The following is a 24,204-nucleotide window of genomic DNA, read 5'->3' as shown; positions in this document are numbered from 1 at the left end:
ACATTTGAGGGGGAGTCTTGGACCTGAGGGCACAGACTCAGAATAGAAGGGTGTCCTTTCAGAACAAAGATGAAGAATTTCTTTAGCCAGAGTATGGTGAATCTGTGGAATTCATTGCCACAGAGGACTGTGGATGCCAAGTCATTGGGTATATTTAAGCTGATAGTTCTTGATTTATCAGGGTATCAGAGGTCACGGGGAGGAGGCAGGAGAATGGGGTTGAGAGGGATAATAAATCGCCCATGTATTATTTTTGAGAGTAGACTCTATAGACCGTTATGGTGTTTGAGGTGAGAGGAGGGAAGTTTAAAAGGAATGTTGGATGGATACATGAATATGGGGGGATGGAGAGACATGGATCACATGGAGTCAGAAGGGATTACACTCCGACCCCGCTTAATGCTGAGGATGCATTCCTCGGAGGTGGAGCGCCTTGTAAATCAGCACCATGCCGGGATCAGTATAACATTATGTAAATGGATGTGTATGGTAATGTAATATGTATGGTATATAATTTTATGTATACACAGTAATTCCTGGAGTAACAGACACACAAATAGGCTGAACCTGTACATCAGTGGAGCAGCAACACATCACAGCAGTGGCAGCGGAGGGAAGCAGCTGGTGGTTACATGTCAGAGGAGGGACCAGGCTGTGGGTTCTCCTCTGATTTTGGCTTCTTTAAGTAGGCATCAAGATTTGACTGCCTTTTCTTAAGTTTCCTCTCATGAAGCAGTTCTCAGTAGCAGGAAATCATGTCAAGAACATCTCTCTGCTTCCAGTCAGGGTCATTATCGATAAACTGGTCCATGATTTGTGGGATAGTGGTGATGCTAGTCCTGAGGAACTTTGTGATGAGGTTTCTTGCTGGTGTTTCCTCTTCGCTGTCCATGTCCTCGGATTCACCCAGGATGTATTGCTCTGCCAATTCTCAAAGCTCTTTGTTATTAAGGCTCTCACCATGAGAATGCAGTGACTCTTCAACATCACCATCATCAGCATCCTCTAATGCCATTTCATTGGCCATTTCAACAATGTTTTGATGACTGGTTCTGTCTGAAATCCCAGGATGTTCTTGCATGCTTCTGGCTATAACCTCTTCATGCGGTTTGAAGTTGCAGACAGTTTTCTAGACATGGGTGGAAAAAATGGAATAAATTGGCAAGTGAGCAAGAATGTTTACATATGCAGAGGAGGCAGAGACGAACTAATACGGGATTGGCTGAGAGTGGCTCAGGGCATATATAAAGCACTCACATTGGTTGATTGAATGTTTACTGTAATGGTGGCTGCTCTTGAGAAATTTCAGGTGTTGGTTAGAATTAATTTTTGTCATTTAAAAAAATTTCAGTAAAGAATTGAATAACTGCATTGTAAAGACGCAGTGCTATGCAGGGTCTGAGTGTAGTTTAATTTACTAAGGGCCTGTTCCCATGCTATAACATTCAGTGTTCTATATCAAAGGCAGATAAAACTGAGGACATAACTTTAGGGTAGGGGTTGAGAGACTTGAAGGGGATACAAGAGATCTACCTTTACCTAGAGAGTAGAGAGCATCTGCTTGAGAGTAGTTCACTGCCTGAGAGTTGAAACTGGACTGGAGAGTTTAGTGTCCAGACGAAAAGTTCAAGTTTATTCTCATCTGACTGTACATGTATCCAACCAAACAAAACAGTGTTCCTCCAGGCCACAATGCACCCATGAAACGTATATCACGGACAGCACAAAATACATTAATAAAATATCATTTAAAATGCATGTAGTGAGCAGCACAGGTAAACAGTACACAGCTTGCTCTCCTAGTGATGAGACTTCAGTAGTGACAAGGTATTCATTAGTCTCTCAGCCTGAGAGAAGAAGCTGTTACCCAGTCTAGCATGTCTTCATCCTGAAGTTCCTGTAACTCCTTTCTGATGGTAGTGGGTCAAAAAGATTGTGGGATGGGTAGTAGGGATCCTCAACAATGCTTTGGGCCCTTCATCTACAATGCTCCTGATAAATGTCACAAATAGTGGGGAAGGAGACTCCGATGGTTTTACTGTCCTCTATAGGGTATTGTGGTCCAATGCCTTGCTGTTTCTGTGCCACACAATGATGCAGCCTGATAGGACACTCGATAGTGCTCCTGTAGAAAGTTGTCAGAATGGGGGCAGGGAGACTAGCATGCCTCATCCCTTCAGTGCAGACGCTGCTGTGCCTTCTTGACTAATGAGGTGTTGTGGGTCCAGATTAGATTATCCGTTATGTGCACACCAGGGAATTTTGTGACGTTTACTCGCTCCACGGCAGAGCCTTTGATGTGTAATGGAGAGTGGTTGACTGGCATCTTCCTGAAGTCCACAATCGTTTCTTTTGTCTGGTCCACAACACTGTATGCCTGGGAGGTTCATGTGCTGGCAGATAGGACACCTGGAAAAGTGTTGGTTGCTGTGGGGTAGTTGAGCCAAATTTTTCCATATTGCACAACTAGTTTATAACCTGTAACCTGGTGTAAATTTATATTTTTTTTTGCAGTGAAATACAGCCGAGTGACATCTCTTCTTTAGTTGAAGAAACCATCATCTGTGATAGTCCCATGTAAGTATAAGAATAATTTTACGTCAATCTTGTTAATCTGGAGATTTTTTAAAAACTCATTTAAAAGAAGTGATATTTGCAACTCTGTCTGAAAAGCTTATAATATGCTATCAAATTGGGCTGTTTAGCAAAGTTTGAGATTTTGATTGTTGTAGGTCTTGCTTTTTACAGTGGTATGAAAATATATCCAGGTTTATACCACAGGACTGGACCAACCAGCCCTTTCATCATATTTGTGGCTATTTTTCTACTTCAACTATCTCTATATCCCTTCACGCCAGTAAAATTCAGATATCTGTCAACCTCTGTGTCAAATGAATTCAGTGACTGAACCTACAGCCCCTCAGGGTAGGAAATTCCAAAGATACCTTGCTCTCAGATCTCAGTCCCACTCTGCCTACTCCTTGTTCAGAGACTGATCTTTGGTTCTAGACTCCTCAGCTCAAGGAAATGACATCCTTTCATCCAGACTGTTGAGCCCTTTGTAAAGTTTGTATGTTTCTAAATTATAGAGAATATAGGCCTCATCTACTCAACCCATCCTTGTAAGAATGTTCCACATTCAAGCTTCTTACTACTGCTCAACAGTGGCCTTCAGTATGGACAGTGTTTCAGGAATGGTTTCCGGATTAACACACACAAAATGCTGGAGGAACTCAAACAGGCCAGGTAACATCTAGGGAAAGAATACAGACGATGTTTTGGGCCAATACCCTTTCCTCCTACTGAAGGGTTTTGGCCAGAAACATTGACTGTATACTTTTCTACTTGCTGCCTGGCCTTCTGAGTTCCTCCAGCATTTTATGTGTTCTTTGGATTTCCAGCATCTTCAGATTCTCTTGTTTGTGGTTTTCTGAATAGGCTGGTTAGCCTCTGTGTTCCTTTCTCAGAGGTTTGGCACTGCACTACAGTTCAGGTTCCATACTGATCAAATTTCACCTGTCAAACCAGGGAGAGTGGCACCTTGTATTCCTTCTCGGTAGCGACTAACCTGATAATATGAACATAGATTACTCTTTTGGGTAAAAAATTATTTTCCCCTTCGCTGTTCTTCTGTTCCCACTCTGACCTCTTGCCACTTCTCCTCACCTGCCTATCACATCCCCCTGTTGCTCCTCCTTCACTTTTTCCTATGGTCCACTCTCCTCTCCTATCAGATTTCCTTCATCTTCAGCCCTTTACCTATCCTACCCACCTGGTCTCACCTATCACAGTCTAGCTGTCCTCCTTCCCCACCTCTTTATTCTGGCAACTTCCCCCTTCCTTTCCAGTTCTGAAGAAGGATCTCAGCCTGGTCCGATTGTTTGTTCATTTCCATAGGTGCTGCCTGACCTGCTGAGTTTCTCCAGCATTTTGTGTGTATTGCTCTGGAGAGTCAAGAAATTATTTGTGCAATGAGTTAATGATCTAGACAGCTGGAAAGAAAACCTATTCAATCCTACCTCCCAAAAGGAAAATGGAGAGATAATTGGATACCAAACTAGTGACAGATTCTGGGAAAAAGTGCTTAAAATTATAGTATTACAAAGAGTAACTGTGGGCTGAATGCTATGTGAATGAGATTAAAGATGGCTTTATTTGTAACCAAGCACAGTATGAGGATTGTGTTAGTGGCAGCCCACAAGTGTTGCCATCCTTCCAGTGTCAACATAGCTTGTCCACAACAACCTGTGTGTGGGAGGAAACCCACACAGTTATGGGGCGAACTTGCAAGCTCTTTAGAGATGATGGTAGAATGGAACCTGGATCACTGATGCTGTAAAGTGTTATGCTAGCTGCTACACTGCCATGCCTTTCATGACTCAAACAATGCACAGTGCAAGTCTAAGCTATAATTTAGAGGGGAATAAAGCATGACCTAGCATAGTTCAAAAGCAGAACACCATTTTACATTGTAGGTATAAATATATTTTTAAAATTTCTTTTGTAATCTAGCTTCTCACTAGCTCTCAAAGTAAATTCGTTTCTTATTTGCGTCCTTATTTAGAATGTAAGACCGTAAGACATAGGAGCAGAATTAGGCTATTCAGCCCATCGAGTCTGCTTTGCCATTCCATCATGGCTGATCCCAGATCCACTCAACCTCATACACATGGGAATCTTGCACGAGGACTCCTAAGTCCCTCTGCACTTCTGATGTTTGAACCTTCTCCCCATTTAGGTCATAGTCCACACTATTGTTCCTTTTACTAAAATGCATTATCATACATTTCCCTACACCGTATTCCATCTGCCACTTTCTTGCCCATTCTTCCGATTTACCAAGTCCTGCTGCTGCAATTGCATTGCTTCCCTAACACTACCTACCCTAGCATCTATCTTTGTATCATCTGCAAACTTTGCCACAAAGCCATCAATTCTATTATCCAAATCATTGACAAACAATTTGAAAAGTAGTGGTCCCAATGCTGACCCCTGAGGAACACCACTACTCACTGGCAGCCAACCAGAAAAGGCCCCTTTTATTCCCACTCACTGCCTCCTGCCTGTCAGCCATTCCTCTATCCATGCCAGTCTCTTTCCTGTAACACCATAGGATTTTATCTTGTTATGCAGCCTCATGTGTGGCACCTTATCAAATGGCTTCTGAAAATCCAAGTAAATGACATCCACTGCCTCTCCTTTGTCCAACCTGCTTGTTACTTCCTCGAAGAATTCTAACAGGTTTTTCAGGGAAGATTTCCCTTTACAGAAACCATGCGGACTTCGACTTATTTTATCATTAGTCTCAAAGTACCCTGAAACCTCATCCTTAATAATAGACTTCAACACTTTCCCAACCACTGAGGTTAGGCTAACTGGCCTGCAACTGCCTTTCTTTTGCCTTCCTCCCTTAAAGGGCGGAGTGACATTTGCAATCTTCCAGTCCTCCGAGACCATACCAGGATCAAGTGATTCTTGAAAGATCATGATCAGTGCATCCGCAATCTCTTCAGTAACCTCTCTCAGGACTCTGGGATGTAGTCCATCTGGCCCAGGTGACTTATCCACCTTAAGACCTTTCAGTTTGCCTAACACTTTTTACTTAGTAATAACAATGGCATCTCTCCTGCTCCCTGACACTCACAGACCACCGGCACACTGTTGGTGTCTTCCACAGTGAAGACAGATGCAAAGCACTCATTAAGTTTATCTATCATTTCTTTGTCCCCCATTACTACCTCACCAGCATCATTTTCCAGTGGTTCAATATCAACTCTCACCTCCCTTTTACTCTTTATATAACTGAAGAAACTTTTGGCATCCTGCTTTATATTATTGGCTAGCCTGCCCTTGTATTTCATCTTTTACAACTTTTTCAGTTGCCTTTTGTTGGATTTTAAAAGCTTCCCAATCATCCAGCTTCCCACTCACTTTTGCTACCTTATATACCCTTTCCTTCGCTTTTATGCAGTGCTTAACTTCCTTTGTCAGCCTCGGTTACCTACCCCTACCATTTGAGAACATCTTCCTCTGTAGGACATATCTATCCTGTGCCTTGTGAACTATACCCAGAAACTTCAGCCGTCTCTGCTCTGCCATTATTCCCTCCTGTATTCTCCTCCAATCCACCTGGGTAAACTACTCTCTCATGCCGTTGTAATTCCTTTTTATTCCATTGCGATGCAGTTACATGTGAGTTTGCTTCTCCCTCTCAAATTGCAGTATGAATTCAATCATATTATGATCACTCTCTCTTAAGGGTTCCTTTACATTCAGCTCCCTAATAAATCAGGGTTATTACACAACACCCAGTCGCCTTTCCCAGAGTAGGCGCAAGCACAAGCTGCTCTAAAAAGCCATTTCGTAGGTATCCAACAAATTTCTTCTTTGCAATCTGACACCAACCTGATTTTCCCAATCCCCTTGTATATTGAAGTCCCTCATTGCAATTGTGTATTACATGCCTTTTCCGCCTCCCTTTGTAATCTCAACCCCACATCTTGGCTATTGTTTAGTGGCCTATATATGATTCCCATAATGGTTTTTTTTACCCTTGCAATTTCACCCATAAAGATTCGACATTCTCTGACCCCATGTCACCTCTTTCTAAAGATGTAATTCCATCTCTTACCAACAGAGCCACACTACTGCCTATGTCTTCCTGCCTGTCCTTTTAAGCTCCCAACAATGGCCTTCCTTCAGTCACTACTTAGTGATGCCCACAATGTCATACCGATCAATCTCTAATTGTACCACAAGTTCATCCACCTTATTCTGAATGCTACATGTATTTAAATACAGCACCTTCAGTCCTGCATTCTTCAAACTTTTGAATTTTGCTTAAGTTCAGAAGCTGTGTACATTTTGAAGCAATGAAACAAGTTTCCTCTGTTTTTTTGCAGATTATTAGATGTGCACAAGTCTAGTAGTCTGGAGAACCTGAAAATGGAGGAGGAGAACAAGGTTTGTTGGTTTCAACATCTGCTCTTGACGATTGGTATCTGTGAATATTAATGACTGTAACCGTATACAGCTGCACTCAACTGTTGTAAGATTCTTTACTCTTTGTCTTTGGACAGAAATCCTTGGAGCCTGCACAACAGAGTCCGTTAGAGGTACATCTCCATTATCCATGACATTTTTGGAAGAGACTTATTACTCCTGACTTGGCGGGTAGCCCTTTGATTTCAGTCAAGTGATCTTTGCAGATAATGAACTTGTACTTGGCATTCACATGTCATTTCATGTCTGCTCTGTTAATATTATCTTGCTGAACTCCCTGGATATTTTGACTCTGTAAAGGCTTTTTCTCTTATCCTAATGCTGTTTCTTTGTTTTTCTTCCTGTCTTCTACAACCCTTTTCTCCAATCTCAGCTGGCAGAGAACATTTTGCTCTTGATTAAGGTTAGCTGGGAATGTTTTTGTTTGTGTCTAATGTGTGTTTCAGGAGTCTCTTCAGGTTGTAAATTTTATCTTTGTTTGAATACTTCTAGAACAAGGCATGTATGGAGATCAGTAAATTCACGTCTCTGCCACCAAAACCAATCGGGCAGCACAACTCACTGGGCGATGAAAGCGCTGCCTCCAAAAAGGCAAGAGCTTCCTTTGGTCGTGGTTTCTTCAAGATCAAAGGCGGCAAGCGGACTGCTAGCACACCTAACCTTGGTGAGCAAGTAGTTCACGTTCTATTAAATTGGTGTCCATGTGTTGTATTTAAATTTTTGTTCATGCAATGTAGGTAACTTTGGCAAAGCAGCTCCTTCGAACATTGATGGTCAATCACATGGAGTGGGATTGAAGTCACACAGAAACCAGAATGTTGCAACTGAACCCATGAGTTTCCCTTATTCTGACTGCTTCCTTGGTTATCTCCTGGTACTAGCCCTCAATCTCAAATCTCCTGATGGATATTTGAATTCAGATCTTGGGCTGCGATTCCTGGATCATAAACACAATGTAACAACGTTCAAGCATTTGGAGGTGTGTTTGGAATGAGTAGTTTCAAAAAGTAGATTTATCATCTGATATAACCAAATATAACTCCTTAAACCAAGAAGGCCATTTTATACTTTTTATGTTGATCAATATCTTTGGCCGTTAGGAATACAAATCATAATGGTAAATAACAATAATTAATTTACATTCTCAAATTAGGCTCATTCTGGGGTCTATTTTGTTAAAATAATTTGCCAATTACTAGAAATCTCATGTGAATATGTCTGAATGGGAGGTTTTGCAGATGCTGGAAATCATCTGTCCCTATCTCTCTCACACATAATGCTGGACGAACTCAGTAGGTCAGGCAGCATCTATGGGGAGGAATAAAGAGTTGGCGTTTCAGACTGAAACCTGATGACATGAAAATCGATTTCTCTAATTCCCAATGATTTCTCCCCTCCTCTTCTCTTTTTCCGTTCCCCATTTTGGCTCCCTCTTAACCCTTCTCTTCTCAACTGCCTATCACCTCCCTCTGGTTCCCCTCCTCCTTCCCTTTTTCCCATGGTCCACTTTTCTCTCCCATCAGGTTCCTCCTCCTTCAGCAGTTTACCTTTTCCATGTATCACGTCCCAGCTTCTCACTTCATCTCCCCTCCCTCAAGTAACTCTTACAAAGTGAAACCATGCCACATAGGTGACAGTAGACTTGGCTGCCAGATGAGCTCGATGCCTTCTGTGCTCACTTTGACTGTCAAAACATAGAGGAACCTTCATGAACTCCCACACTGAAGACCCTGATTTTAGTCTCTGAGGCTGATGTGAAAACATCCTTCAGAAGAATGAACCCATGGAAAGCATCAGGTCTAGATGGGCTACCTAGCCAAGTTCTAAACATCTGTACTAGTCAACTAGCTGGAGTGTTCACTGAGATCTTTAACCTCTCGCTTCAGCAGTCTGAGGTACTCGCCTGCTTCAAGCGGGCTTCAATTATACCAGTGCTCATGTTGACCTGCCTCAACGGCTTGCATCCATTGTGAAGTGTTTTGAGAGGCTGGTGATGAAACATATCACCTCCAGCTTGAGAAGCGACTTAGGTTGACTCCAATGTGCCTGCCGGAGCAACAGGTCCATTGTAGATGCCATTTCATTGGCTCTTCTCTCAACTCTGGAACATCTGCACAGCAAAGATGCATACATCAGGATGCTCCTCATCATCAACAGATTGGCATTAGCAGTACTATCATCCCCTCAAAACTCATAAGCTTTAAGACCTTGGCCTCAATACTTCGTTGTGCAATTAGATCCTCTATTTCCTCACTTGCAGGCCCCAGTCAGTTCAGATTGGCAGCCACATCTCCTCAACAATCTCAATCAGCACGGTTGCACCATGGGGCTGTGTGCTTAGCCCTCTGCTCTACTCGCATTATACTTACTGCGTGACTAGGCACAACTCCAATGCCATATTTAAGTTTGCTGATGACAACACTGTCATTGGCCAAATCAAAGGTGGTGAAGAATCATCACGTACAGTGGTGCTAGAAAGTTTGTGAACCCTGTAGGGTTTTCTTCCTGCTTAAATATGACCTAAGATATGATCAGATCTTCATGCAAGTCCTAAAACTAGATAAAGAGAACCCAATTAAGTAAATAGCATAAAAAACATTAAACTTGTTCATTTATTTATTGAGAAAACTGATCCAATACAAACATGTATTTGTTGGATAAAGTATATGAACCTCTGGGGTAATGCCTTCTACAAAAGTTATGTAACCCTCAGGTTTGGCCCGTATGTGTTTGTCTAGGGGAAGAGTGCTTCCATCACAGTCAAATTTGAGAAATCTTGTTTTGTGCGGATGCTGCATGATGTGTTACCTGGTTACAAATGTGTACCACAAAATATCAGACAGTACACCATATGCAATTAAATAATTTAGCTTTATAGTTCTTAATCTGACTATAGGGTTAGTAAAGAGAACAAAAAGAAAAAGGGCCCATTTTAACGAAACGTTCTAATGTGCACATTGGAGCTCATGGTTGTCCATTCGTTTCCCATCGATCTGTACAAGTGTCGTCGACTCCCAGGCCCTCACTCCAAGTCCACTCCATCCTGCGGTCTACCAACTCCACTCAAGTCTTCTCTCTCCATCCCTCTCCTACAAAAGACCACAAAACCCTTCTCAGACCCACAAGAAAGAAGTAACACGCCTCATTGGATGGCGCACATACCAAAGCCCCTGTTATATCTAGTCATAACCCAAACACTGCTGCTACAAAGAAACCATTACATTAGCGGTGAAACCTTACAGAGAAACCATTATATTAACAGTGAAACCTTACACAGTGAGACACTCATTTAGAGTCAGTGTTCCAATCCATGAGATAAGATTGGAGGTCTGGGTTGTAGAGGTACCCTGCCCTATGAGAAAGACACAAAAAGTCAGGTTACTGACAGAACCTGCTCTTCTCAAGAAAGATCTGTTCATGTGCACCATGCCTCGATCAGAACAACTTTCAGAGGACCTTGGAACTGTAGAGATTCATGAAGCTGGCAAAGGCTACAAAAGCATTTCTAAAGACCTGAGTGTTCATCAGTCCACCATAAGAGACATTGTCTACAAATGGAGGAAGCTCAATGCTGTTGCTACTCTCCCTAGGAGTGGGTATCCTGCAAAGATCACACCAAGAGCACGACGTGCAATGCTGGAGGTGGAGGGAGAAAAAAACCCAAGGGTAATAGTCAAAGACCTGTAGAAATCTTTACAGCTTGCTAAAGTCTCTGTTCATGTGTCTACAATAAGAAAAATACTAAACAAGAATGGTATCCATGGAAGGACACCACGGAGGAAGCCACTGCTCTCCAAAAAAATAAAATTGCTGCACATCCCAATTTTCAAAAGACTACCTGGATGCTCTGCAGCACTTCTGGGCCAATGTTCTGTTAACAGATGAGACAGAAGTTGAACTTTTTGGCAGAAATACACATTGCTATGTTTGGGGAAAAATAAGGGCACTGCACACCAACACCAAAACCTCATCCCAACTGTGAAGCATGGTTGAAGGCACATCGTGGTTTGGGGCTGCTTTGCTGCCTCAGGGCCTGGACAACCTGCAATCATTGAAGGAACAATGAATTCAAAATTGTATCAAGACATTTTACAGGAGGGTAGCAGTTCATCACTTGAAGCTTAATAGAAGTTGGATAATGCAACAAGACAATGATCTGAAAGACGACAACATATCAACATCAGAATGGGTTAAAAAGAAGAATATTTGTGTTTTGAAATGGCCAAGTCAAAGTCCTGACCTTAATCCTATAGAAATGTTGTGAAAGGACCTGAAGCAAGCAGTTCATGCAAGGAAGCCCACCAACATCCCTGAGTTGAAAACTCAAACAAGTGGAAACCGGCAGATGCTGGAAATTCAAGCAACACACGCAAAATGCTGGTGGAACGCAGCAGGCCAGGCAGCATCTATAGGAAGAGGTACAGTCGATGTTTTGGTCCGAGACCCATTGACAAAGAGTGTCAGCCCGAAACGTCGACTGTACCTCTTCCTATAGATGCTGCCTGGCCTGCTGCGTTCCACCAGCATTTTGTGTGTGATCCTGAGTTGAAGCAGTTCTCTAAGAAGGAATGGCCTTGAATTCCTTCAAGCCAATGTGCAGGACAGATCAACAGTTACTGGAAACATTTAGTTGAAGTTATTACTGTATGAGGTGGGGGTGGGGGGAGAAATCACACTAGTTACTGAAAGCAAAGGTTCACATACTTTTTCCAACAAATACATCTTGGATCTTTTTCCAATAAATAAACAAGTATAATGCTTTTTGTGTTGTTAATTGGGTTCTGTTTATGTAGTTTTAGCACCGGCATGAAGATCTGTTCACATTTTGGGTCATATTTGTGCTGATATAGAGAAAATTGTACAGGGTTCTACAGGGAGATTGGAAATCTAGCTAGTGCTACAACAACAACCTCTGTCAGCAAGAACAATGAGCTGATTATTAAAAACAAGAGAAAATCTGCAGATGCTGGAGATCTGAGCAACACACACAAAAAGCTGAAGGATTTCAGCAGACCAGGTGGCAACTATGAAAAAGAGTTTTGGGCCAAGACATTTCATGAGGACTGGAGGAAAAAAGATGTTAAGTCAGAGTGGAAGGTGGGGGGAGGAGAGGAAGAAACACAAGGTGATTGGTGAAACTGGGAAAGAGGGAGGGGTGAAGTAAAGAGCTGGGAAGTTGGTGAAAGAGATACAGGGCTGGAAAAAGGAGGGGGGGTGTCTGATAAGAGAGGACAGAAGGCCATGAAAGAAAGAAAAGGGGGAGGCATCAGAGGGTAATAGGCAGGTAAGGAGATAAGGTGAGAGAGGAAAATGGGAATGGTGAAGAGTGTGGGCATTACCAGATGTTTGAGAAATCGATGTTCATGGCATCAGGTTGGAAGCTACCCAGACAGAATATAAGGTGTTGCTCTTCCATCCTGAGTGTGGCCTCAATCTGACAGTAAAGGAGACATGGACTGATATGTTGGAATGGGAAGTGAAGGTAAAATGGATGGCCACTGGGAGATCCTGCTTTTACTGGTGGACAGAGCGTAGGTACTTGGCAAAGCAGTCTCCCAATCTACGTTGGGTCTCACCAATATATTCGAGAGGCCACACCGGGAGCACCGGATACCGTGAAATGTTGCCTCACCTGGAAGGACTGTTTAGTGCCCTGAATAGTAGTGAGGGAGCAGGTATGGGGCAGGTGTAGCACTTGTTCAGCTTGCAAGGATAAGTGCCAGGAGGGAGAACAGTGGGGAGAGACAAATGGACAAGGGAGTCGCTTAGGGAGCGATCCCTGTGGAAAGCAGAAACTGGGCAGAAGGGAAAGGTGTGCTTGGTGGTGGGATCCCGCAGAAGATGGCAGAAGTTACAAAGAATTATGTGCTGGACATGGAGGCTGGTGGGGTAGTAGGTGAGGATTAACGGAACCCTATCTCTGGAGAGGTGGCGGTAGGATGGGGTGAGGGCATATGTGTGAGAAATAGAAGAGTTGAGGCCAGCGTTGATGGTGGAGGAAGGGAAGCCCCTTTCTTTGAAGGAGGAGGACATCTCTTTCGTTCTGGAAGGAAAACCTCACCCTGAGAGCAGATGTGGCAGAGATGGAGGAATTGAAAGAAGGGTATGGCATTTTTATGCTGATTTTGACTTCGGGAGGAGGGCACCAGAGGTCCATGAGCCAGTCCTCATTAAAGTATTAGAGGTGGAGAGGGTCAGCACTTTAATTTCCTCAGTGTTAAGATTTCAGGGGATCTGTACTGTGCCCAGCATGTACCATTACAAAGAAAGCATGACAGCACCTCTATTTCCTTGGAAGTTTTCAAACATTCAGCATAACATCTAAAACTTTGACACACTTGTATAGATGAGTGGTGGAGAGTATATTGACTGCATCACAGCCTGGTATGGAAACACTACTGCCCTTGTGGAAAATCCTATGAGATGTAGTGGATATGGCCCAGTCCGTTACAGTAAAGCCCTCCAAACATAGAGTGCTTTTGCAGGAATGGAACATCCATCATCAGGGACCCCCACCATTCAGGTCATGCTCCCTTCTTGCTGTTGCCATTAGGAAGAAGATACAGGAGCCTCAGGACTTGGTACCACCAGGCTCAGGAGCAGTCATTACCCCTCAACCATCAGGCTTTTGAACCAAAAGGGATAACTTCTCTCACCCCAACACTGCACTGTTCCCACAGCTTATGGACTCATTTTCAGGGACTCTTCATCTCATGTTCTTGATATTTGCTTTTTTTTGTACAGTTTTGTTGCACATTGTTTGTCTGTCCTTTTGGGTGCGGTCTTTCAATAATTCTGTTGTATTTTGGATTTACTGTGTACTCCCACAAGAAAATCGCTCAGGGTTGTATACGGTGGCATATGCAGTCTGTACAGTATATACTTTGGTAATAAATTTACTTTGAACTTTGATCTTCACAGCCATCTGACCCAGCAATAGACAACCCCTTGGGAGAACATCATACTCTACTCGAATGATTGCACCACTCACACTACCTTCCCCTCACTTGACTTCACCTACCACCTTCATCTTGTAACCTCTTTCTGCCCCCACACCACCTTATTCTGGCTTCTTCCCCCTTCTTTTCCAATCCTGATGAAGGGTCCCAGCTGGAAACATTGACTGGTTAATGCCTTCCATAGATGATGCCTGCCCTCCTGAGTTCCTGCAGCATTTTGTGAATGTGTACACATTTTATTTCTCCCCCCCCACCTTCACTTTGTCATTGTACCTGCCAGTCCTGTATAATGTTCAGAATGTGCATCCTGATGTGCAGGTTGATAGTTTTGATAATGTAATTTTATTGGTTTATCGAGAAATTTCCATTTATGAAAATGGACAGACTGGCTGCTTTGAATTTTTTGTTTCACACAAAACCTTCCTTAGTTCTTCCGTACACTTTCGCATATGTACTTCATTAGGAAAAGTGTTGTTTCTCTACAAACCATCTAGTGTAGTGGTTTGCTTGTCACTATTACAGTTCAGGAAGTTCAATTCTGATGTCTTCTGTAAGGGGTGGATGCATGGATTTCCTCTGGGTGCTCCAGTTTGGTTCCACAGTACAAAGACCTACCAGCTAGTAGGTTAATTGGTGATTATAAATTGTCCTGTGATTAGGCTGGGGTTGAACTGGTGGGCTGCTCGATGAGCCTGTAGGATCTGCTCCGCCCCGGATCTCAGAATAAAAATACTAGAACTTGTCTGTATATTGTTGCGACATGTAGGAGATGGCTACACCTACACCTGATCACAGAAGTGCTGTTACCAATTTCTGATTGAGCTGATTGTTGGGTAAACTTAGTAATGTATTTCACAACTTAAAAGTGTGAATCATCTTGGATCTGAAGGGCATCCTGGATATGGGGTTTGTGCAATAAAGTGGTGCTGGGCCAGAAGATCAGCTCTGGTTGCGCCAGGCGGTGGAGCAGGTGTGAAGGGTGAAGTGGTCTACTACTGAAGTGGTTTCCTTTCCACTTACCAACTGAATTGTTCTATAAATTTAAATATCTAGACAACTGTTTCTGTGGTCTGTTTAATATTGCAATCGTTTTACCTGCCCTTTGATTGGGGTGGTTTCTATCTGTACATTGATGTGTCCTTTACCTTGTTGTTCTGCATATTCTGTGCTGCTGTGCTCTCCACGATCACACACATTATCTGGACGGCTGAAGACCGCAGTCGAAGTGCAAGTGCACCGATGCTAGGTATAGTATAGCTGCATGTTTGACTGCACCAATGCCTTGCTGTGGGCATTATTGCAGCTGTTTACTGCTTGTCATCCTCAGTAGAGCTACTGCAACTGTGATACCCTAAAGCTGAATGAATCTTTGGAGCATTTAATCAATGCAATGTGAGCTCTCAAAGTGCAAATCCTACCTTGGCTATGACCAGTGGCTTTATGAAAGTTGAACAGATACAATAAGACAGAGGAGCAGAATTACACAATTTGGTTCATCAAGTTTGCTTCACCGTTCCATCATGGCTAATTTATTAACCCTCTCAGCCCCATTTCTTACTTTCACCCTGAAACCTTTGACCCCCTGTCTCATTAAGAACCTGTCAACCTTTGCTTTAAATATACCCAATGAGCTGGCCTCCACAGCCATTTGTAGCAGTGAATTCCCCAGGTTCACCACCATCTGGCTGAAGAAATTTCTCCTCGTCTCCATTCTAAAAGGTCATCCTGTTCTGAGGCTGTGCCCTCTGGTTAAAGGCTCCTGATTAGAGGGTGCTGCTGCATGTTAGCTCATCAGCATTTGTTTATCCATGCTCACTTAGTCGCTTAGTCATGAGTCTGCTGGGTTTGGCGATGCTAATCTTGGAGAGCTTGGCGTGCTGGGTTTGTTAGAGGCGAATTTCGTTATCGTTGGTGACATGCTGGAGAATATTAATCAGCATGTATTGGTACAAGCCCCTGCTTCATTTAGTAAAGGTCTACATCCGCTTCAATCTCTCCGAAATTAGTTCAAGATGCCTTATTTCAGATATCAGGAGCTTAACTACTGAAAACCAAGAAGAATCCAGAATGTAAGGGCCAGGAAGGAGAGGAAGATTTGAATAGGAACTTGAGGGGCAACTTTTTTCTTTTTACACTAAGGATGGTATGTATGTGGAATGAGCTTCCAGAGAAAGTGGGTGTGGCAGGTACGGTAACTTAAAAGACAGTTGGATAGGTACATGGATTGAAAAGCATTAGAAAATTCTGGGTCAAATGCTAACAAATGGGAGTAGCTTGGATGGAACATTTTTGGTCAGCTTGTTTCTGTTCTATATACAGTACTGTGCAAAAGTCAGAAGCACAGAGAGCTAGAGATAGAGAGCGCTAGGGAGCCTAAGACTTCTGCACATTACTGTAGTAATTTTATGTATTGCACTATACTGTTGCTACAAAAAAACAAATTTCATGACCAATGTGAGTGATGATAAACCTGATTCTGATATGGGTCTCTATAGGGGACTGAGAGTGGGGAGGGGGCAGGGAGAGGGGAATTATGGTTAGGAAAAGGGGAAAGAGGAGGGGAAGCACCAGAGACACATTCTGTAATCTATAAGCCAGTATTTTGGTATCATTGACCTTACCTGCTATCTTAGGGTTCGGTGTATCTACGCCCACACCACTCCCCCTGCCCCTGACACTCCTCTGCCATCCATCCCACACCCCTCCTGTGGCACATCACCTCACCATTCCCAACATCCTCTGCTCCCACCAGACCTGAAAACTGACTCTCTGCTCCACGTTGACAAATACAACACTGTGCAAAAATCTTAGGCATCCTGGCCCCCTCTCTCCCCCCCTCTCTCCCCCCCTCTCTCCCCCCCTCTCTCCCCCCCTCTCTCCCCCCCTCTCCCCCCCTCTCTCCCCCCTCTCTCCCCCCCCTCTCTCCCCCCCTCTCCCCCCTCTCCCCCCCTTCTCCCCCTCTCTCCCCCCCTTCTCCCCCTCTCCCTCTCTCCCCCCCCATATACACACACACACACATCCCCTCCCCCTCCCCCACACCTCACACACAAAACTGTAACTCTGTGACTCATAGAGTCAACAGCACTGAAACCAGCTCTTCAGCTCAGCTGATCCATGCTCCATCCAAGGTGGCCCCATTTGTCCCATATTCTCAAACCCTTTTCTATCCATATTCCTTTCCAACTGTATTTTAAAAAGTTATTATACCTGCCACAACTACTTCCTCTGACAGCTCGTTCTGTGTACATACCAACTTAAATGTATATATTTTTTTAAAACAAAGGTCCTCAAGTTCTCAGTAAATCATTCAGCTCTCATCTTAAAGCTATGTCTTCGAATTCTTGATTTCCTAACATCTGCTGAAAAGATTGAGGTACATGCATCCAATCTATGCCCCTCATTATTTTATTTCCTTGGAAAGGTGACCCTATAAAAAGCTGTATGAGTCCTAGCGTGCCCAATGTTTCCCAAAACTCAGTCACTTATGTTCTGAAAACATCCTGGTAAATCTTCTCTCCAGTCTTTCCAGTTTAATCACTTTTCATATGAGAGGGTGACCAAAACTGGATACAATACTCCAAGTGTGACTTCATCGATGTCTTGTACAACTGCAACATAACGTCCCAACTTCTCTACTCAGTGCCCTGACTGATGAAGGCTAGCATGCCAAAAGCCACTCTGCTAGCTGCCCTTTCTACCTGTGGGTCCACCTCTAGGGGAAAGCAGCCCCTCATCTCAAAGAGGCTCTGTTGTGTCCACATAAGGGGTGAGTATATGAGTAGCAGCCTGTCAGGAGTCTGCCCGGCCATCTAGCCTTCCTTGGAAACCTAGGCTTGCTCTCATGTGACCCTTTCTTCTGTGTAAAAGGGTATGGGCACTAACATTCATCTTTCTGTTGCAGACAACTTGATGGGGAACTGCATTAGAGTTTTTTTATTCTGTTGTAGTTTACAGGTTCAGATTCACTTATTGTTTGTACATCAAAGCATACGGTGAAATGTGTTGTTTGCATTTGAGGATGTTCTGGGGGCACCCTCAAGTGTCGTCACTCATTCCGGCGGTAATATGGCGTGCCCGCGATGCTGACGTACTGTCCTCCACTTAACTAAAGGAAAGATTAAACCTTGTGAGAATGATTTTGCTCCTCGCTACCAGGTCACATGAAGTATAAGATATACGAGAGCAATTGTCAAATGCACAATGTATTGAGGCATGTGAGTTAGTTTGTATCAATGCTACTGGCTCTGCTGAGGTGCTGAACATAGACAGTAACACAGCTGCCAAGGTCCATGAAAGCAAGGCATTTGCAGAGGCAACTTCTGACTATTGAATCTTTTCAGAAGTTGGTCATTTAAGTGCAATAAAGAGTTGTTAACTTGTGAAAGAGAGCGCAAACCAGCATCCTTTATCTATCTATGTGAATCATGTTCTGCATTTCAGTCATTCATATTAGCATTTTTTTAATGAGTAAGGTAATCACCTAACCTAATCATCATCACCACCTCAATATTTCAATTGGATTGTTTTGCTTGATTCTTGACTCTCCCTTTATACACTGGAGAGACAAAACCTGTGTTTGTGTCGACCATTAAATTCTCAAATAGAACTCATTTCAAAGGCAGACGCATCATGGTAAGTTGTATTGTTAATCTAGATTAATCAAATTTAAAGCCATTCCGTTTATGTTGAAGTGTTTTCCAGAATTTTACCATTCCTCTTTCTTTACTATTTAAAAAAAATATTTTATATCATAAGGGAAAGAATTAATGAACTTTGATTTTTACAAAAATATACAGCGGAGACGGAGAGAGAGTTGGAGCAGGTGGATGTTGCTGGTCTCCCACTGCGTTCAGTAGAGGCTGATAGTTGTCAGCTCTTTCCAACCTCACCAGATCTCAAAAAGAAATCCAAAGGAATCAAAAAGTTATTTGGAAAGTAAGTATCTTTTAATTACACTTCAGGACACAGGTCATTAGAAGTGGGAGCAGAGATAGACTCTCTGATCTACACTGCCATTCCTTGATTTATTTTAGCCAGAGGGTAGTGAATCTGTGGAATTCATTGCCGCAGACAGCTGTGGAGGCCAAGTCATTGGGTATATTTAGAATAGGTATTGATGGGTTCTTGATTATTCAGGGTTTCAAAGGTTAAGGGGAGAAGGCAGGCAAGTGGGGTTGAGAGGGAAAATAAGTCATCCATTATGGAATGGTGGATATGATAGAGAGCAGAGAAGATTTACAAGGATGTTATCTGGATTGGAGGGTGTACCTTTAGGTTGAGTGTACTTGGCCTTTTCTCCTTGGAGCGACGGAAGATGAGAGGTGACCTGATAGATGTGTATAAGATGATGAGAGGCATTGATCGTGTGGATAGCCAGAGGCTTTTTCCCAGGGCTGAAATGGCTAACACAAGGGGGCATAGTTTAAAGTGTTTGGAAATGGGTATCGAGGGGATGTCAGGTAAGTTTTTCATACAGAGTGGTGGGTGCATGGAATGCACTGCCGGTGGAAGTGGATAAAATACCTACCTCTTAGATAGGTACATGGAGCTTAGAAAAATAGAGGGCTATGCACTAGGGAAATTATAGGCAGTTTCTAGATAGGTTACATGGTCAGCACAACATTGTGGGCCGAAGGACTTGTAATGTGCTGTAGATTTCTCTGTTCTAAGACTGGATGGGCCAAATAGCCTAATTCTGCTCCTATGTGTTATTGTCTTGTATTCTAAAAGATCGTGTGAATAGCTTTTGGAGTTATTTTGAATTGGAATAGATTTTTGAGGCTGTTTATTTTCATAATTTATCAAGCTCATTTCATACTAATTTATCCTAATTATACAAGATTTGAGAGGATTTGTGTGGTGAATTCTGCACTGATAGCTTCAAAACTGGTCCACTGTGAGCATCTAATTGGATGTTTGTTATTTAAGCACCCTGTCACAGTATGACACTCTCTATATAATGTGTTATAAAATGCAATTGAGTATTAAATTACTAGTGAACAGTGAAAATCATCAAGAATTATCTATGAGATGTTTCAAGTAGATGACCCATCATCAGAATGAGGAAAATTTAGTATATGAATGTGTTTTAAGGTGCAGAGTAACAGACAAGTGTAGGGAATAGAGAGGTGGACACCAGCAGAGACTGTTACTACTGCCTGTGAAAGGTTGTTAATTGCCATGGTTGTGTCTGTGGGCAATTGAAATGGAAGGAGATGAATGAGAATACAGAGGGGAGAGGCAGTAAAATATACAACTACTACAACTATGACCTCACAAACACTAAATGCTGGGATTCTGAAAATAAAAGCCAGTGATCGAAATAAAAGATTAGCTTTATTTGTCATATGTACATCGAAGCATTCAGTGAAATGTGTTTGCGCCAATGACCAACGCAGTCAGAGGATGTGCAAGAGACAGCCACAAGCTTTGTCATGCTTCCAGCACCAACATAATGTTCACAACTTACTAACACTAACCCATACATCTGTAAATGTGGGGGGAAACCAGAGAAAGCCCACACATTCAAGGGCACAACATGAAACTCCTTATAGAACATCAGTGGGTATTGAACCCCAATTGTTGGCATTCCAAAGCATAATGCGAACAGCTAAACTACCGTGCTTCTTGGCATCAGCGGTAGGAGTGGGATCGAGGAAAAGCGAAGTGCCACTAAGGTTCCATACCCCTACCACTCTGCGTTTTTTTAAAAAATATAAATAAACTACACTGGCATCCATTCCCCTCCAGTCACCTTAAAAAATATGCTCTTTGTATTAGCCATTTCCAGAAAAAATCTCTGGCTATGCTTCTGATTATCTTATACACCTCTACCAAGTCACCTGTCATCCTCCTTTGCTCCAAAGCAAAGACCTAGCTCACTGAGCCTATCCTCACAAGACATGTTCTCTAATCCAGGCGGCATCCTGGTATATCTCCTTTGCACCCTCTGTAAAGCTTCCACATCCTTCCTATAATGAGACAATCAGAATTGGAATATTATGTTCAAGTAATTAATTTGGAAGAGCACAAACAACAGGAATTCTGCAGATGCTGGAAATTCAAGCAACACACATCAGAGTTGCTGGTGAACGCAGCAGGCCAAGCAGCATCTCTAAGAAGAGGTACTGTCGACGTTTCAGGCCGAGACCCCTTCGTCAGGACTGCCAGTTAGTCCTGACAAAGGGTCTCGGCCTGAAACGTTGACTGTACCTCTTCCCAGAGATGCTGCCTGGCCTGCTGCGTTCACCAGCAACTTTGATATGTGTAACTTGGAAGAACAGTTGGGTTTTGATTGGTCTGTCTAATCCAGCATGAAAACGACAAGCAGGTGACAGCCTCCTTTGCTTTAACCCTGTATCATTTGTAATGAAGGAGTGTGGCGATCCGATTGTCACTGCACAGCCCAGGACAGTAGGACCTTTGAGAGTTCAGGTTCATCTTGTGAATGGTCGCGTTTGTGTTTTTATACTCAGGCTTAAACGAAGTCAGTCAACCACATTCAACCCTGAAGACATGAGTGAAGGGGAATTCAAAAGAGGTGGAACCAGAAGTACCTCCGGTCCGAAGCTTGGCTGGTCCCGGGATCTACAGCACACTAAAACGTACAGAACTATTGAAGTCATTTACTTAGAGATGCAGCACGGTAACGGGCTTTTCCAGCACAACAGACCCATGCCGTCCAGTTACACCCATGTGACCAATTAACTTTCCAACCCTTACAGGCAGTGGTGGAATTGAACCCAGGTCACTGGCGCTGTGGTAACTGCTAGGTTATTGTGTCACTCCTAAGTCACGACGAAAACATTGGGATTTCATTTACATCACTGCTGTTGTGTTGTAGATTTGCCATTACATTTGAGCTAGATCTTCTCTGGGAGGCATGACAATTATTGATTATCCATTCACCTGTCTTCATTAAAACAGATTCATTGGTTAGTAGAAATGGGCAAAAATAATTCCATAAATATTTGAGGTAGAAAATAGCTGGCACTGAGATATATAAGATCAGGAGGGGTGTAGACCATCTTTTTCCTGGATGCAGGTGCAAAAAGTAAGGGAACAGAGGTTTAAGATCAGAGGTGAGAGATCTAAAAGGGACATCAGGGGCAACTGCTTCATACACAGGTGGTGTATTTGACAGAAATAGTTGTTGAGGTGGGTACATTAGCAGCGTTTAAAAGCCAGTAGATGATACATGGATAGGGTTTTGGAGAGCTGTGGGCCAAGCAAGGCCAGGTGGGCTAGATCATTGGAAAAATCCAGAATTTCTTTAGCCAGAAGGTGGTGAATTTGGAGCCCAAGTCATTGAGGGTACTTAAAGATTGATAGGTTCTTGATTGGTCAATGCAGCAGAGGTTACGAGAAGAATGCAGGAGAATGGAATTGGGGGGGGGGTGGAATAGTAAACCATCTATGATGGGCCGAGTGGCCTAATTCTGCTCCTATTATTTATGGTCCTATAATACCCATACCTGAATGGTCACTGTGATTTGAAGGAATATTGTGATTAATCCTCCTGTATTTGGTATCTCCACTGGTCCTCGTGTTGAATTGCCTCCCATTACCCAACAGGCTGAAACACTTCCAGACACAGTAACAGTAAGATTGAAAGAGTACAGAGAAGTTTTACAGGATGTTGCCAGGACTGAGGACCTGAGTTATACAGAAAGGCTGAATGGTTGGGATTTCATTCCCTGGAGCTAAGAAGATTAGTAGGAGATTTGATAGAAGTATACAAAATTATGAGCGGTATAGGTATTGTAAATGCAAGCAGACTTTTTCCACTGAGGTTGGATGAGACAAGAACTAGACAACGGGAGTTAAGGGTAAAAGGGAATGTTTAAGGTGAACCTGAGGGGGAATTTCACTCAGAGGGTAGTGAGAGTGTGGAGTGAGCTGCCAGTGATGGGGTGGATGTGGGTTCGATTTCAGAGTTTTAGAGAAATTTGAATAAGTACATGGATGGGAAGAGTATGGTTCAGGTGCAGGTCGATAGGACGAGGCAGATAAATAGTTCGGCGCGGACCAAATGAGCTGAAGGGCCTGTTTCTGTGTTTTAGTGTTCAGTGACTCTAGCCGCCTCCATCACCACCTTGTCACTCTGTTGGCTTGATCATTTCCACTGCCATTCTAGTCCAAGATCTGAGTTTCTTTCACTGCAGGGCATGCCAGTGATGCACGCAAACAGCAGCTGGTTAGTCTGGAAGAGCTGTGTAAGCTGAACTTTAATCCTTTCAAGGCCCCAATTTGTCTTGGACCTACTTGATGCATTAGCTTCTGAACTTGGACTTTGTGCCTGGGTGATGTTGTAACTTGAAGCCCAACACTCCGCTCTGCCCTGAGGGATCAGGGGGCATGCATGCGATCCAGTCTGCCATGGGGGATCAGGGGGCATGCATGCGATCCAGGCTGCCCCTGAGGGATCAGGGGGCATGCATGCGATCCAGTCTGCCATGGGGGATCAGGGGGCATGCATGCGATCCAGGCTGCCCCTGAGGGATCAGGGGGCATGCATGCGATCCAGGCTGCCCCTGAGGGATCGGGGCATGCATGCGATCCAGGCTGCCCCTGAGGGATCAGGGGGCATGCATGCGATCCAGTCTGCCATGGGGGATCAGGGGGCATGCATGCGATCCAGTCTGCCATGGGGGATCAGGGGGCATGCATGCGATCCAGTCTGCCATGGGGGATCAGGGGGCATGCATGCGATCCAGTCTGCCATGGGGGATCAGGGGGCATGCATGCGATCCAGGCTGCCCCTGAGGGATCAGGGGGCATGCATGCGATCCAGGCTGCCCTGAGGGATCAGGGGGCATGCATGCGATCCAGTCTGCCCTGAGGGATCAGGGGGCATGCATGCGATCCAGTCTGCCCTGAGGGATCAGGGGGCATGCATGCGATCCAGTCTGCCCTGAGGGATCAGGGGGCATGCATGCAATCCAGTCTGCCCTGAGGGATCAGGGGGCATGCATGCGATCCAGTCTGCCCTGAGGGATCAGGGGGCATGCATGCGATCCAGTCTGCCATGGGGGATCAGGGGGCATGCATGCGATCCAGGCTGCCCCTGAGGGATCAGGGGGCATGCATGCGATCCAGGCTGCCCCTGAGGGATCAGGGGGCATGCATGCGATCCAGGCTGCCCCTGAGGGATCGGGGCATGCATGCGATCCAGGCTGCCCCTGAGGGATCAGGGGGCATGCATGCGATCCAGTCTGCCATGGGGGATCAGGGGGCATGCATG

The 24,204-nt window shown here is 43.9% G+C and overlaps 1 protein-coding gene across 12 annotated transcripts in view; it reads left to right on the top strand.

Moving 5' to 3' along the window:
- ppfibp1b (PPFIA binding protein 1b) overlaps nt 1–24,204 on the top strand; it is a 255,819-nt gene that overhangs the window by 176,182 nt on the left and 55,433 nt on the right. For 7 of the 12 annotated variants that reach the window (XM_063057586.1, XM_063057583.1, XM_063057579.1 and 4 more), the window contains 8 exons: nt 2,515–2,577; nt 6,903–6,963; nt 7,080–7,115; nt 7,376–7,405; nt 7,495–7,666; nt 15,175–15,207; nt 18,758–18,896; nt 21,437–21,565. In XM_063057586.1, the coding sequence (XP_062913656.1) occupies nt 2,515–2,577; nt 6,903–6,963; nt 7,080–7,115; nt 7,376–7,405; nt 7,495–7,666; nt 15,175–15,207; nt 18,758–18,896; nt 21,437–21,565 (663 nt within the window). The remainder of the gene's footprint in view (nt 1–2,514; nt 2,578–6,902; nt 6,964–7,079; nt 7,116–7,375; nt 7,406–7,494; nt 7,667–15,174; nt 15,208–18,757; nt 18,897–21,436; nt 21,566–24,204) is intronic. The other 5 variants (XM_063057582.1, XM_063057590.1, XM_063057591.1 and 2 more) reach the window with 2 other exon arrangements.

Source organism: Mobula hypostoma, chromosome 9 (genome assembly GCF_963921235.1).
Source record: "Mobula hypostoma chromosome 9, sMobHyp1.1, whole genome shotgun sequence".
In the NCBI taxonomy this organism is placed as follows: Eukaryota; Metazoa; Chordata; class Chondrichthyes; order Myliobatiformes; family Myliobatidae; genus Mobula; species Mobula hypostoma.
Note: the sequence above shows the minus strand (reverse complement) of the source record. Positions and strands in the feature narration are given on the sequence as shown.